Below are 15,601 nucleotides of genomic sequence, written 5' to 3'. Positions count from 1 at the left end.
GAATCACTTAAACCTGGGAGGTGGAGGTTGCAGTGAGCTGAGATCGTGCCATTGCACTCCGGCCTGGGCAACAAGAGTGGAAACTCTATCTAAAAAAAAAAAAAAATATATATATATATATATATATACATATGTGCGTGTCTGTGTGTGTGCATAAATCCAGTAGTTTTATATATATACATATAAATCTGATAGTTTTATTTATATATATATATAAAATCTGATAGATATATATATACATATATATATTTTTTTGTTTTTTAAGTAAATAAAAATCCGTAAGGCACATACTTCTAAAGTAAACAAGACTCATCTGCTTTTGAACACAAACCAATCCCAGGTCTGAATTTGCATTGCGGCTGCCCATGGCCTGCAGAGAAGGCACTGAGATGCACACAGGTACTCTTTACAGTTTCCAAACAAGACTTTCCTCGCTTGGAATATGTTTTTTTCACTGGCAGCCTTCCTCATTTTGTTTTAGCAAGCTTAGCAAAACCTTTGTATAAACACCTGTTTGGGTTGTTTTGTTTTCAGAAATTCAAAAGTGCGTAATGGCATGTTTTCCGGGGAGCAGTCTTCTATTCATACAGCGAGGGAACTCCTCTCTCTGTGCACCCACTTACAGGGAGGGCGGGGAGCAGAGGACTCACATGAAGTGTCTAGATATTAAAAAAAAAAAATTGAGAATTTTAACACTTCATGAAAGTGCCTGTGTTTACAGCCTCACCTGCCCCTCCTCCCACCCCCTTATACAGACCACGTTTGGTCTGGAACCTAGTAGGCTGCCCCCCATTCCCAATCCACACTCTGAAAAAAATCTCATCTTGCTTGTTCCCTTCTTTGGGCTTTGGTTAAACCATCTGCAAAATGGGAGAGAATCTGGCAGACCTAGAGAAACTAGAAAAGGGGCACGATTCAGGCCAGTATATGCAATTCATATTCAGGTCAGGAAGGCTAAGGAGAGGGGAAAGAGAAGGAGAGAGGACAAGAGAAACATGGGCAGAGAAGGGGTGAAGAAAGAGTTTCTGAAGGGGATTGAGGAGGGAGGCCCTGGGGCAGAATCAGAGTGAAGGGAAACTCCAGAAGAGAGGGGAACTGGGTGTGCGTGGTGGATATGCTGTGAGCACACCTCGGTACTGCCTCTGGATGCCTGTTGGATTGTTTTCTCAACACAGCACTGCTCTGAGAATGAACCACAGGAGAAAGTAGGACGATGACTTAGGTGCCCAATGAGTCAGAAAGGCTTGCAAGAGTGAGGAACAGCTCCAGAGAGTTGTCCAGGCCCTGGCTGTTGAGAGACACCAAAATATTTCCCTGCAAAATGTGCCTCTTTGACATAAGGATTATTTTGAGCTAAAGGCCATTGAGAACCAGCAGATGCAAAGACAGTTATTTTATAAAGGAAATTTACATTTGTAAAAGTGTCTCCTGCTCCCTGTACCAGGAAGAGAAGGACTCTTAACACCTGTTATCAGTGGGGAAGGCACCCTACCCTTAAACTTAAATCTGCGTAACAAACCTTACTCAACAACCCCTATTTACCGTATTTTTCCTCCTTACCTTCCCATAACTTGCCTCCCCAACTCAGAAGCCAGAATCCCCTTTCCTTTAGCCTAAGATGATATATATAAACCCAAGTTCTAACTGCCCCTTTGGGCTACACATCACTGGGTGCTCCCATGTATACACGTGCAATGCACATATTAATAAACTTCTATTTCTTTTCTCTTGGGAATCTGCCTTTGGCCACTCTAATGTACCGGGCACCAGCTGCAAAGCCTAAGCTGGGTAAAGGAAAGGATGTTTTTTTTCCTCCTCTACAGTGTCCAGCAGAAGGAGAGATGCTGCCTCTGGGAGATATCCTAACAAGAGTAGACATGAGGGAGCAGTCCATCCTCTGCTGACCTAAAGAAACCTGACAGAAAAAAATTTGCTTCCTCAATAGGCAAGAGAATTGTCAAAGGAACTTGCCCTGGGCTCAGAAACACCTTACTGCAAGCCAGAAAGAACAGGTTGATGTCCTCACTGGCCCTAGACAGTTAATCATATGTTTTACCCACCAGTATTACCAGGAACCATTGTTCAGGGCCCAATTCTCCGGAGCCATCCATTAGCAGAATGTGTGAATTTAGCTGGAGAGTTGTTTGAGGTTGCTATTATTACTTTTACAGATTTTTAGTTAATACTAGGTATCTTCTCTAAGCTAGACACTCTGTTAAGTACTTTATACACTCCATCTTCATTTAGTTCACAGAGCAACTCCATGTTACAGAGGCTCACAAAAGTTAAGTAACTTGCCCAAGGTCCTTTAGCTTGTCAGGGGTATACCTTAAGCCCTGTCTGTCTCATACTAAAGGCCATGCTCTCAACTATGCTATACTGTCCACTATTTGGGTTCTGGCTTCTAAAATCACTATTCTGCTGCCTCAGACAGTTGGCAGCAGGGAATCCATATGGGTCTGCAGCAACCTCAATTCTTGCCTCCTCAGAAGAAAGAATTTGATTGGGAGCATCGGGCAGACAGAGAGAACAAGGCACGTTTTAGAGCAGGAGTGAAAGTTTATTTAAAAGTTTTACAGCAGTGGCCAGGCACGGTGGCTCACACCTGTAATTCCAGCACTTTGAGAGGTCGAGGTGGGTGGATCACTTGAGATCAGGAGTTCAAGACCACCCTGGCCAAAAGGGTGAAGCCCCGTCTGTACTAAAAATATATAAAAAATTAGACAGGCATGGTGGCGCTTGCCTGTAATCCCAGCTATTCGGGAGGCTTAGCAGGAGAATCACTGGAACCCGGGAGGCAGAAGTTGCAGTGAGCTAAGATCGCTCCACTGCACTCCAGCCTGTGTGACAGAGCAAGACTCTGTCTGTGGGGAGAAAAAAGAAAAAAAAGTTCTGGAGCAGGAACAAAAGGAAGTAAAGTACACTTGGAAGAGGACCAAGCAGACGACATGAGACATTCAAGTGCGTAGTTTGACCTTTGACTTGGGGTTTCATATGCATTCCATGTGCAGAGTGGTCTGCCAGCACTTGAGAGGGGGCTCTGTGGAGTGTGTTCACTGAAGTTACACGCGTGCTCACGAAAAGGCACTTTTGCCTTACCAGTCAAGTGTTCCTGGAGGAAGGTCATATACCAGTTAAATGCCATCATTTTGCCTCTTAGTGCCCATGCTTGAGTCCACTCACCAGACTCCTGAGATCTTATGGGGAAGCTGCTGATCACCACTGTCAGGTGTTTTCTATCTACTGGGAGCTGGCTTTTCCCTGGTGCTGGCTGTGACAAATTATTCTTTTAGAGAAGTGGTCGCCTGACACTCCTGGGGGCAGGATGCCTCCCCTGCCCCACTCATGTCTGACTAGCTACCTATTCTGACAAGACAGCAAACACCTGTCCTGGAGTATGATAAATGTCAGAATTAAATACCTGAACCCACAGAACCCAGCACTCTGCCAGTCCTCTTTATCAAAAGAGGCCTTCTTGAAAAGAGAGAGAGGCAAAAACAAATGAACAAACAAACAAACAAACAAAAAGTTAAGGATGAAGAGACAAACTATAAATAAGTGTTAATCCAGGCTTAGCTAAATTCAGTTACACATATAAGGACTTATTTTTATAACACTCCCCACCCCGCCATGATCTCTACTATGGAACAAAATAGGTTTTGTACCTTTAACTAGCTAACTGAGCTTCTGCTGTTGTATTCTTGCCAAAAATTGCATAACCTGAGTTTATTCATGAGGAAACATAATAAAAACAAAACTTGAGGAACATTTTCCCAAAAAAAAAAAAGGCCAGTATTACTTAAAAGTGTCAAGGTCATGAAAGACAAAGAAAGACTAAGCAATCAGTTTAGATTAAAAGGACACTATGGAGATATGATAGCTGAATATAGTATGTGATCCTAAATTAGATCCTAGCCCAGACACAGTCGTTAGTGGAACAGTTCGTGAAATTTAAATAAGGTCTATAGATTAGGCAATAGTATTATACCGGTGTGGATTTCTTGATTGTCCTCATTGTTCTATAATTATTGAAGATGTTCACATTTGGCCAGGCACAGTGGTTCATGCCTGTAATCTCAACACTTTGGGAAGCCAAATCGAGTAGGACTGCATGAGCTCAGGAGTTCAAGACAAGCCTGGGCACAGTGAGACCCCTCTCTACTAAAAATTAAAAAAAAAAAAATCAGCCAGGTGTGGTGGCACACACCTGTAGTCCCAGCTACTCAAGAGGCTAAGGTGGGAGGATCACTTGAGCCCCGGAGGGAGAGGCTACAGTGAGCCGTGTTTGTGCCACTGCACCCCAACCTGAGCCACAAAGTGAGACCCTGTCTCAAAAAAAAAGATGTTTACATTTAGATAATCTGGGTGAAGGCATGTACAAATCCTTTGTTCTACTTTTGTTCTACTTTTGCAACTTTTTGAAATCATTTCAAAATGAAAATTTTGAAATATTTTTTTAAAAGCCACAGAAAAGAGTGTTGTAAAGAAGCAAAGAAGGCACCTTTGTCAAGCTCAAGCAGGCACTCAGTAAATATCTGGTGAGCCCAACTACTGGGTTGAGTATTTGGTTTCAACCCAAAACCTTGAGAGGATGATGACAAAAGTTATTTATAACAAAACAATGAGGATATTTCTGTTTGCAGAGCCTTGACACAGTGTGGTGACAGCAACAGAGACAGATTCTGGTACCAATTTTTGAGATGCTTCATCTAAAAAGGCAAATGCTTATAGATATACTCAATGCCTAGAGCATCAAAACCTGCTGTTTCTCCTAAGGACAAAATGCATCTCCAAGATATAGTGTTTAATCACTAGAAACTTTTAAAAGAGAAAAAATTCAATGTGACATACCTCATATAGAGAGAAACAAATCACTCTTTTGTGACTCATGTATTTATTATTTATTATTCCCATTTTTAATACTTTCAAGGTCTTGAAATTTAAAGTTTCATTAAATAATGGAGGCATTCTGATTCAAATGGGACTATTTCTTAGGACTTACTCATGCAACTCTTCCTGGCTTATTGTTTCATGCAAACCATCTAGATAGGAGCAGGGCATGCATGACAGTGACTGTAATGTGAAGAGTGTGTGCTTTTGATCCATCTGTTTTGTCAAGATTTTTATCCTGCACTGCTTGAAACAGCACAACTACAGAGGAAAAATTCAGAAGCAAATGCCTTACACGTTTTTAATGTCATTGGCAATGGCTAGGACTCCTGAAGTCCTAGCGGGATGTCCTTTCAACAGATGTCTTTTGTTTAGGGCTTGAGATAAAGGACATCATGGAAAGTTATCTGCTGCTTGTATTGATAGCTTGAGTGAGCTGTCATTTCTATCAGCTCCAAAGCATCCCGGGATGAGCCTTTTACCTCTGGTATTCTCTTTCACTTTCCTTCTGCTCATTTTCCACTTGACTTTGCCCCACCACTCCCCTCCTCTCTTTTCTCTCCAATATTGCAATAGGTGCTAGAAATAGAAAGATGAGAAAGACAAAGTCCCCGCCTTCAAGGAGATCATCACCAAATGGGAAACAAAGACAAAAAGGAAATCATTGTGTTTCTGGTGAAAGGGCAGTGAAATAAAGGCAAGTTGAGGCCTCTGGATGTAAGAAGCACTTAACTCTGTCTGTAGAAGTAGGGGAAGACTTTACATATGAGTTAAAATTTGAGCTGAGAGCCCTGAAGAAATAAATAGGAATTCAAAAACGACAGGGAGATGGTGACTCAGAGCTGGGAGGCTCTGAGGGGTAAACATCTTTGAAGAAGAGGGAGAGCAAAGTTGGACATGGCTGAAAGATATTTGTGGGGCTATGTCAGGCTTTGAGGCTGGAGGCAGATCACAGCTACTGTGGAAAGGCTATTATTATACATCCTTTTAAAAATCTATGTTTTAGAGAATCATTTAGCTGAAATTCAGAGCCACACTTGTGAATCTGAAGGCATTTACAGTAGTAGAAACACTATCAGAAACTGCCACAACAAATTGTTAAGTTCCTACTATTTTGAGCTCAAGGTCAATATAGTAGTCTCAATGTTTCTGCTTATTGCAAGCAAATATTTTTAGAGAAGAGAAAGAATTTAAATTTCTCATGATGGATTTTTTTAATGGATTGTACAAATCATTCTCCTGAAAATACCTCTAAATCATAAAAATAAAAGCAAAATCTGCAATATTTAAAATTCTAATTCATGTTCAAAAATGTTAATAGATACATTTTAGGTCATAGTATGACACAGTATTTTTCAAGAACTTTTCATACTCTTTTTAACAGATTCTGGTTTCTGGTTTCAAGTACAATGGAGTAAACATATCCCACCCTGTCTCTCCTGCTGAAAATAGCTATAAAACCTGAACAGAGTGTATGGAATAGCTGGAGCACTCTGGAAAGTAAATAGAAGGACAAGTGAAGAAGAAAACCAGAATTAGGACCATCGCCAAATGAACAATTAGATTAGCATTATGCTATCCTCTGGCGTCTTCCAACCTGGACTCAAGGCAGCCCAAAACCCAGAAGCAGCACAGAGAGGTCACTTCTAGAAGAAACCTTCTAGTTCTCACTCTAGACATGAGAAAGTGGTCTCCTGGCAGTAACAGCAGAAATAGTGGGGACATACAGTTGCCTAGAATTCCAAGGAGATTGGAGGGAGACTGCCTCTCCACTGGAATAGTTGTGGTCCCAGAAAGGTGGGGCAAACCCCCGTTGCCTTTTTTTTGCAGGGGGGCACGGAGTTTCACTCTTGTTGCCCAGGCTGGAGTGCAGTGGCATGATCTCGGCTCACTGCAACCTCTGCCTTCTGGTTTCAAGTGATTCTCCTGCCTCAGCCTCCTGAGTAGGTGGGATTACAGGCACCTGCCACCACGCCTGGCTAATTTTTGTATTTTTAGTACAGATGGAGTTTCACCATGTGGGCCAGGCTGGTCTCAAACTCCTGACTTCGTGATCCACCTGCCTCGGCCTCCCAAAGTGCTGGGATTACAGGCATGAGCTACTGCGTCTGACCTGCCTTTTTTCTTATTCTGTTCTCCCATCACTTGGGGTCACCATGAGTGAATTTTTAGGAAGAGCACAGCAGAGCAGAGCACTAAAGCCCCGACTTTCTGGCTACAGGACCAAATTGTGGAGTCCAGGGAACCAGAGAGTACTCGAGAGATCATGGGAAGGGAGGATCTTTGGAAAGCAACTCCGTAAAGGTGTTTCTGAATATGCATTTATGGAGGGATAACCAATGCTGGGATTATGTGAAACGTTTCTCTTCTTTCAATGCCCTGCACCCTATTTAAAAGAAACTCGATGAATCAGAGTTCAGACTTTGAAGGCCTGTATGGACCCTTTTCTTCTCGTCACTGGAGACAGGTGGGCTCTCCATTTGGACCATCTTGACAAATACATAAAATGCTCCTATTCCAAGGTCAAACCTCTTTCATTGCATCAAACTATGATCGCAGGGATCAGAATATGGAATTCTTAAGGGTACAGTGCCAGTTCTTTAAATGTTTGCCTTACTTTGCCACATCCCACAGTCTAGGAGTTATCTATCTTTTCTTGCTGCAGCCAGCATTTTCTCTAATGATAGCAGCATGGCAAGCAACTGGGGAGAAGTCTATGTACAGGGGAAGAAAGACAATAGAGACAGGGAAGGAGAGAGACACAAATGTCGATGAGTCTGGCAAAAGGATAACAGAACAGAAAAAAGGAAAGTAAGAAGAAAATGTGACATGGGAATTATATAAACTAATTACATAATCTCAAAAAACAGGTTTCGAAAGGAAATAGAAATAGTGGAAGGCGCAAGAACTTCGGAACAAAGAGAATTCTCGGCTCCTAGTGTGGATACCTACTATAGAAAATAGACACTTGAGTAAAGAAGAACAGACAAGTCCTCACTCCTTGGGTGGCTGTTTGTGATTGCTTTGTAAAAATTTACCACGGCCAGTTGCCATTGGTCTCCCATCTTCGTCCTGAGTGACAAAGGGACCCAGGGATGTGGGCACAGGAGGGGATGCTCATGTGGTATGTCACAACAGGCTTTCATTTTCATTTTTCCCAAGCTCTGTGGGTGCTCTGCACCTCAAATTCCCACCTGTACCCTAGATAATGAAGAAAATTATTGCTCTGACCTAGTCCTTTAATTATTTTTTTCCCCACTCATGGCTTGAGCTTTCATTAGTTTTCATTTCTCATTAAGAGAAAAATCAAAGAATGAGAATTAAACATCTCCCGATCTATTATCTCACCGAAAATAAGAAGCTAAGAGTCATGGCACTGGAACTGAATGAAGGGCCCAGCTGATGCATGTGCCACCGCAAGATCCACACAGTGCATGGGGGCTGTGCTCCTTCTCTTCTGTCCTCTGGAGGACAACAGGGAGCACTCACTCCCAGAAAGACTGGAGCCCCTGTACTGAGGACTCAGTGTTATGAGAGCTGGCACCTTCCCTGAGTAGAGATAATAGGCCTCAAATCACACTGGCTTTTCCTTTTTTCGAGCATTGGGGTTGGATTTTCACTAATCTCTTAAAATTGTTGTCTGGGCGTGGTGGCTCATGCCTATAATCCCAGCACTTTGGGAGGCCAAGGCAGGTGGATAGCCTGAGGTTAGGAGCTCGGGACCAGCCTGGGAAACATGATGAAACCCTATCTCTACTAAAAATACAAAAATTAGCTGGGCATGGTGGTGGGTGCTGGTAATCCAAGCTACATGGGAGGCTGAGGCAGGAGAATACCTTGAACCTGGGAGGTGGAGGTTGCAGTGAGCCAAGACCGCACCAATGCACTCCAGCCTGGGGGATAGAGTGAGACTCCATCTCAAAAAAAAAAAAAAAAAAAAAAAAAAAAAAAAGAAAGAAAGAAAGAAAGAAATGTTCCCAGTGCTCAATTATGTGTCTACCCTCATAGATACTATTTGAAAGGTATTGAGGCTGTGTCCAGCTCATCTGTTAATCCCTGCTTTACGGCAGGCACATGCCAGTGCTCAAGAAATGGATGGAGTAGGTAAAGGAGCAAATGCACACTGAAATGGACTGATTACTCCGAATTTGTATGGCTATGTGCATTTTAATAATTCCTAGGCAGCACACCCCTTCAGAAGTGAAACAAGAAAAGGATGCCCACTCTCGTCACTCCTATTCAGCATAGTACTGTAAGTCCTTGCCAGAGCAATCAGGCAAAAGAAAGATATAAAAAGCATCCAAATAAGGAACGAGGAAGTCAAACAATCTCTCGTCACTACAATGTGGTTCTACACCTAGAAAACCCTAAAGACTGCACTAAAAGGCTCCTGGAACTGATAAACAACTTTAGCAAAGTTTCAGGATACAAAATCAATGTACAAAAATCAGTGAAATGTCTATACCTCTATAACGTTCAAGCTGAGAGCCAAATCAAGAACATAATCCCATTTACAACATCCCAAGAAAATAAGATACCTGGGAATACATCTAACCAAGGAGGCCAAAGACCTCTACAAGGAGAACTAAGAAGCGTTGCTGAAAGAAATCATGAATGACACAAGACAAATGGAGAAATATTCCATGCTCATGAATTGGAAGAATCAATATTGTTAAAATGGCCATACTGCCCAAAGCAATCTACAGATTCAATGCTATTCTTAACAAGTTACCAATATCATTTTTCACAAAACTAGAAAAAACCTATTCTAAAATTCATATGGAACAAAAAAAAAAGCCTGAATAGCCAAAGCAATACTAAGCAAAAAGACCAAAGCTAGAGGCATCACATTACCCAACTTCAAACTATACTATAAGGCTACAGTGACCAAAATGCATGGACTGGTACAAAAACAGACACGTAGACCAATGGAATAGAATAGAGAGCCCAGAAATAAGATGGCACACCTACAGACATCTGATCATCAATGAAGTCAACAAAAATAGGCCCCTGTTCAATAAATGATGCGGGATAGCTGACAAGTCACAGGCAGAAGAATAAAATTGGACTATCTTTTACCATATACAAAAATTACTCAAATGGATTAAAGAATTAAATGTAAGAGCTTAAGTATAAGAATCCTAGAAGAAAACCTAGGCCGGGCGCGGTGGCTCAAGCCTGTAATCCCAGCACTTTGGGAGGCCGAGACAGGTGGATCACGAGGTCAGGAGATCGAGACCATCCTGGCTAACACGGTGAAACCCCGTCTCTACTAAAAAATACAAAAAAATAGCCGGGCAAGATGGCGGGCACCTGTAGTCCCAGCTACTTGGGAGGCTGAGGCAGGAGAATGGCGTGGACCCGGGAGGTGGAGCTTGCAGTGAGCTGAGATCCGGCCACTGCACTCCAGCCTGGGCAACAGAGCGAGACTCCGTCTCAAAAAAAAAAAAAAAAAAAAGAAAACCTAGAAAACACCATTCTAGACATTGATCTTGGGAAAAAAATTATGACTAAGTCTTCAAAAGCAATTGCAACAAAAACAAAAATTGATAAGTGGGACCTAATTAAAGAGCTTCTGGACAGCAAAAGAAACCATCAACAGAGTAAACAGACAACCTACAAAATATTCACAAACGATGCATGCAACCAAGGTCTAATATCCAGAATCTATAAGGAATTTAAACAATTGAACAAGCAAAAACCAAATTACCCCATTAAAAAAAAATGGGTAAAAGACATGAACAGATACTTCTCAAAAGAAGACATATAAGCAGCCAACAAGAATATGAAAAAGACTCAACATCACTAATCATCAGAGAAATGCAAATCAAAACCACAATGAAATACCATCTCACACCAGTCAGAATGGCTATGATTACAAAGTCAGAAAACAACAGATGCTGACAAGGCTGCAGAGAAAAGGAAATGTTTATACACTACTGTTGGGAATGTAAATGGTTCAGCCACTGCGGAAAGCAGTTGGAGATTTCCCAAAGAACTTTGAGAACTACCATTTGACCCAGCAATCCAATTACTGGGTGTATATCCGAAAGAAAATCACTTATTCTACCAAAAGGGCATATGTACCCATTGTTCATCACAACACTATTCACAATAGCAAAGACATGGAATCAACCTAGGTGCCCATAACAGTGGATTGAATAAGGAAAATGTGGTGTATATATACCGTGGAATACTATGCAACCATAAAAAGAACTAAATCATGTCATCGCCAGCAACATGGAGGCAGCTGGAGGCCATTATCCTAAGTGAATTAATGCAGAAACAGAAAACCAAATACCATATGTTCTCACTTACAAGTAGGAGCTAAACAATGGATACTCATGGGCATAAAGATGGCAAGAACAGGCACAAGACTACTAGAGGTGGGGAGGGAAGGAGGGGGCAAAGGTTGAAAACGACAGTCAGAACGGTGATTATTAAAAAGTCAAGAAACAGATGCTGGCGAGCTTGTGGAGAAATAGGAATGCTTATACCCTGTTCGTGGGAATGTAAATTAGTTCAACCATTGTGGAGGACAGTGTGGCGATTCCTCAAAGATTTAGGACCAGAAGTACCATTTGACCCAGCAATCCCATTATGGTTATATACCCAAGGGGATATAAATCATTCTGTTATAAAGATACATGCATGTGTATGTTCATTGTAGCACTATTCATGGTAGCAAAGACATGAAATCAACCCAAATACCCATTGATGATAGACTGGATAAAGAAAATGTGGTACACATACACCATGGAATACCACGCAACCATAAAAAGGAACGAGATCATGTTCTTTTCAGGGACATGGAGGGAGCTGGAAACCATCATCCTTAGCAAACTAACACGGGAACAGAAAACCAAACACCATATAGTCTCACTTATAAGTGGCAGCTGAACAATGAGAACACATGGACACAGGAAGGGGAACAACACATGCTGCGGCCTGTCGGGGGAGTGCCAGGGTGGGGAGAGCATTAGGAGAAATAGCTAATGCATGCTGGGCTTAATACCTAGGTGATGGCTTGACAGGTGCGGCAAACCACCGTGGCACATATTTACCTATGTAACAAACCTGCACATCCTGCACATGTATCCTGCAACTTAAAATAAAATAAAAAATAAAGAAAATTACCTATTGGGTCTGCTATGCTCAGTACCTGGGTGATGGGATCAATTGTCCCCCAAACCTCAGCATTACACAATATACCCAGGTAACAAACCTGCACATGTACCCCTGAATCAAAAATAAAAGTTGAAATCAAAATAATAATAATGATTCCTTGCCTCACTACAAAAAAGAAAGAAGACGACATAGCCATTTCTGAAAAAAATTAAACGTAGTATTCCAATACAGCCCAGCACTTTCAGTTAGGTATACCATATGCCCAAAACACTTGAAAGCAGGGACTATCCATAGCAGCATTATTCACAGCAACCAAAAGGTGGAAATAACCCAAATGGCCATCAACGAATGAATGGATAAACAAAATGTGTTATGAATGAAGCTTGAGGACGTTATGCTGAGTAAAATAAACCAGACCCAAAAGGACAAGTATGACTTGAGCCATCTACATGAGGTGCCTAAACAGTTAAATGCAAAAGGGCAGAAAGTAGAAGGGTGGTTATCAGGGGCTGGAGGGGGGAGTCAGTGGAAAGTTATTCTTTATTGCATTTTGAGTTTTGGTTTGGAGTGATGGGAAAGTTCTGGAGATGGGTGGTGATGATGGTTGCACAACAATGTAAATGAACTGAATGCCACTGAATTGTACACTCAAGAGGGGTTAAAAGATGAAATGAGGCCAGATGCGGTGGCTCACGCCTGTAATCCCAACACTTTGGAAGGCCAAGGCAGGCAGATCACTAGGTCAGGAGTTCGAGACCAGCCTGACCACCATGGTGAAACCTCATCTCTACTAAAAATACAAAAATTAGCCAAGCATGGTGGCACATGCCTGTAATCCCAGCTACTCAAGAGGCTGAGACAGGAGAATTGCTTGAACCCAGGAGGTGGAGGTTGCAGTGAGCCGAGATCACACCATTGCACTCCAGCCTGGGCAACAGAGCGAGATTTTGTCACAAAAATATATATATATATTTTACCATAATAAAATGGAAATAAAGCAATATTTATTTAATGTACTAACATTCCTGAATCAGCCAAGAGAACATCAGTGCTGCCTGTACAGCTTGCCACTAGCTGTATGTGAAAAAGAGGCAATCATTGCATTGTTACACAGCTTCAGTGAGACACAGGCCAGCACACCCTTCATGGCTGCACACTGCCCTTTTTCCCACATGGAACTGGAAGAACACGCCTGGGTCTGCGGTAAAATGCACTTATCCCCAAGCTTCCAAGGCTGGAAGTTATAGGAGAATCTTCCTACGGAAAGGGGCAACAGGATGGTGTTTCTCTAACTCATCCACTGAGTTGCAACACCCACCTGAGAATTACTTGCTTATTTCTAGCAGATCTGTCTCTTGGGGACAAAAAGACAGTACATTAGTTTGGGTTCACTCTTTCTCAACTACAGCCTAGAGGAGCACTGTCCACAGGAAGCCAGAGTTCAGCATGGCAGACGGAAGGAACTGGTTCGAACTGCAGTTCTTCAAATGAGTACCTGTGTGGCTTTGGGCAAGCCACTTAAGTGGGCCTCAGTTTCCTCATTTAAAAGTGGGAATACGACAGTACCTACTTCACACAATTGTACCACAGCTTAAATGAGCTGTAAAAGTGTAACAGCACCTAGAATAAAATAAGTATTCAACAAATATGATTTTCTTTTTTTTTGAGGCAAGTCTCTCTCTGTCGCCCAGGCTGGAGTGCAGTGGCACAATCTCAGCTCACTGCAACGTCCACCAACCAGGTTCAAGCAGTTCTTCTGCCTTAGCCTCCAGAGTAGCTGGGATTACAGGTGCACGCCACCATGCCTGACTAATTTTTTGTATTTGTAGTAGAGACGAGGTTTTGCCATGTTGGCCAGGCTGGTCTTGAACTGGTCTCGAACTCCTGACCTCAAGCGATCCGCCTGCCTCGGCTTCCCAAAGTGCTGGGATTACAGGTGTGAGCCACCATGCCTAGTCTGGATTTTCATATAAGAGATATGTTACAGGTGGTAACGGGATGGGGCAGGATGGTCTTGTATATCGTTACAAGAGTTGAAATATATCAACTCTACAATCTGAACCTTGTGTTGGCCAGCCTGCCTGCAGGAGCCTCGGGAGTGTGCAGGAATAATAGGAGGAGATTAAATGGGGCTCTCCAAGGAGGTGGGTAATTCTTGTAACATTCTTTGCATTTTCCTCTAATTCTTCAACTCATTCTTTAATATTTTCGGTAGTTTGTCTGTTTGGTAGTAGATATATACTTTTTTCTCACATCTACTAGAAGATTTACTCATGTATGCTTAGGAAATGTCTGAAGACCCATGAATCCAAAGAAATTTTGGTTTTGTAAATAAACAGAAAAGCCCTTAAGGAGAGTTCCAGGATTAAACACTACAGAAGCTTATTGGAAGCAAATTATTTCCATCAATGTGTTGGTCAGAACAACCTTTGACCAAACAGTAATGCTGCTTTCATGAGTTCAGTCAATCAGACTCCCATACTGATAGTGTGAAATTGAACTCACTAACTTTAATTGTTTTCTTAATTTTAATTATTCAGGTGCATCTTCCCGAAACTTGAAAAAATTTATAGAAAGGTAAGTGGAAGATAAAAAGTTGTTTTTAATTTGGTTCCTCATTTTGAATAAGGAATGAAAACTCTGTTATTACCCCAAAATCATTTTTACTGAGCATAAATAGCTTGTTAGTCACTATCCAAACTCTAGGATATCACTCCTTGGGCCAGTGAGCATAGAAAGTGATTAATTTGCATATGTCCTCAAAGAAGGGTGATAAAAATGCATACAAAGTTGATAAAACTTAGGTCTGACAGACAAAAGGATGATGTCATATTCCTGCTTTATGAATGAGAAAACATTTTTTGTGCTTCTTTGGGGCTTGAAATTCAGAAACAAGGCTCGAGTTGTCCTGACTGGAGCCTCAAGAAGGCTTTGCCTTTTCAAAGTTGACTATGGGTCCACGGCTGCCAGGATATCCTAAGAACATGGACATAAGTAACCCAATAACTCACCTGTGCTTATTGATGCAATTGCTGTGAAAGATGCCAAGAAGATAGTATTGTGTCTATTTACCCAGGACCTCAATCCATTCTTTTCAGTTTCATGCATTTATGTGGCCTTTCTCTAATAGGCAAGTGGGACAATGATTATAGAGAATAAATGGGAAGTGGGAATGGTGGTTGGCTGTACTAGAATGAAAGAAAAATAGCAAAAAGGTTGCCAAGAGGGTGGTCCATACCAAGATTTTCAAAGGCCCAGCCTGTGTCACTGGCTACATAGCTAGGTTTCCAAGTATCTGACATTCAGATTCCATCTATGCCTTCTCAGCTTGTCTAGAAACAAGATGTTGGACTATCCTGCCATCGTTATATATGCCATGATTGGAAATGATGTCTGCAATGGGTGAGTTATTGAGAAAAAGTATTTTCAAGATTCTTTGACTCTGGGCTCTTCCCCACCCTCTCCTCACCAACTCCACTCCATTATAGCAGCCTGCTGTTCAGCTGAATTTCTCTATCTTAGAAGCACAGCTGGGCGCAGGGGCTCACACCTGTAATCCCAGCACTTTGGGAGGCCAAGGTGG

The 15,601-nt window shown here is 42.0% G+C and overlaps 1 protein-coding gene across 2 annotated transcripts in view; it reads left to right on the top strand.

Annotated features, from left to right (window-relative positions):
- AOAH (acyloxyacyl hydrolase) overlaps positions 1-15,601 on the top strand; it is a 207,417-nt gene that overhangs the window by 147,098 nt on the left and 44,718 nt on the right. For both annotated transcript variants that reach the window (XM_050785510.1, XM_050785509.1), the window contains exons 14-15: positions 14,559-14,595; positions 15,346-15,420. In XM_050785510.1, the coding sequence (XP_050641467.1) occupies positions 14,559-14,595; positions 15,346-15,420 (112 nt within the window). The remainder of the gene's footprint in view (positions 1-14,558; positions 14,596-15,345; positions 15,421-15,601) is intronic.

This window comes from Macaca thibetana, chromosome 3, assembly GCF_024542745.1.
Source record: "Macaca thibetana thibetana isolate TM-01 chromosome 3, ASM2454274v1, whole genome shotgun sequence".
Taxonomy (NCBI): domain Eukaryota; kingdom Metazoa; phylum Chordata; class Mammalia; order Primates; family Cercopithecidae; genus Macaca; species Macaca thibetana.
The sequence above is the reverse complement of the archived record's forward strand: the minus strand, read 5'-3'. Positions and strand labels throughout refer to the sequence as shown.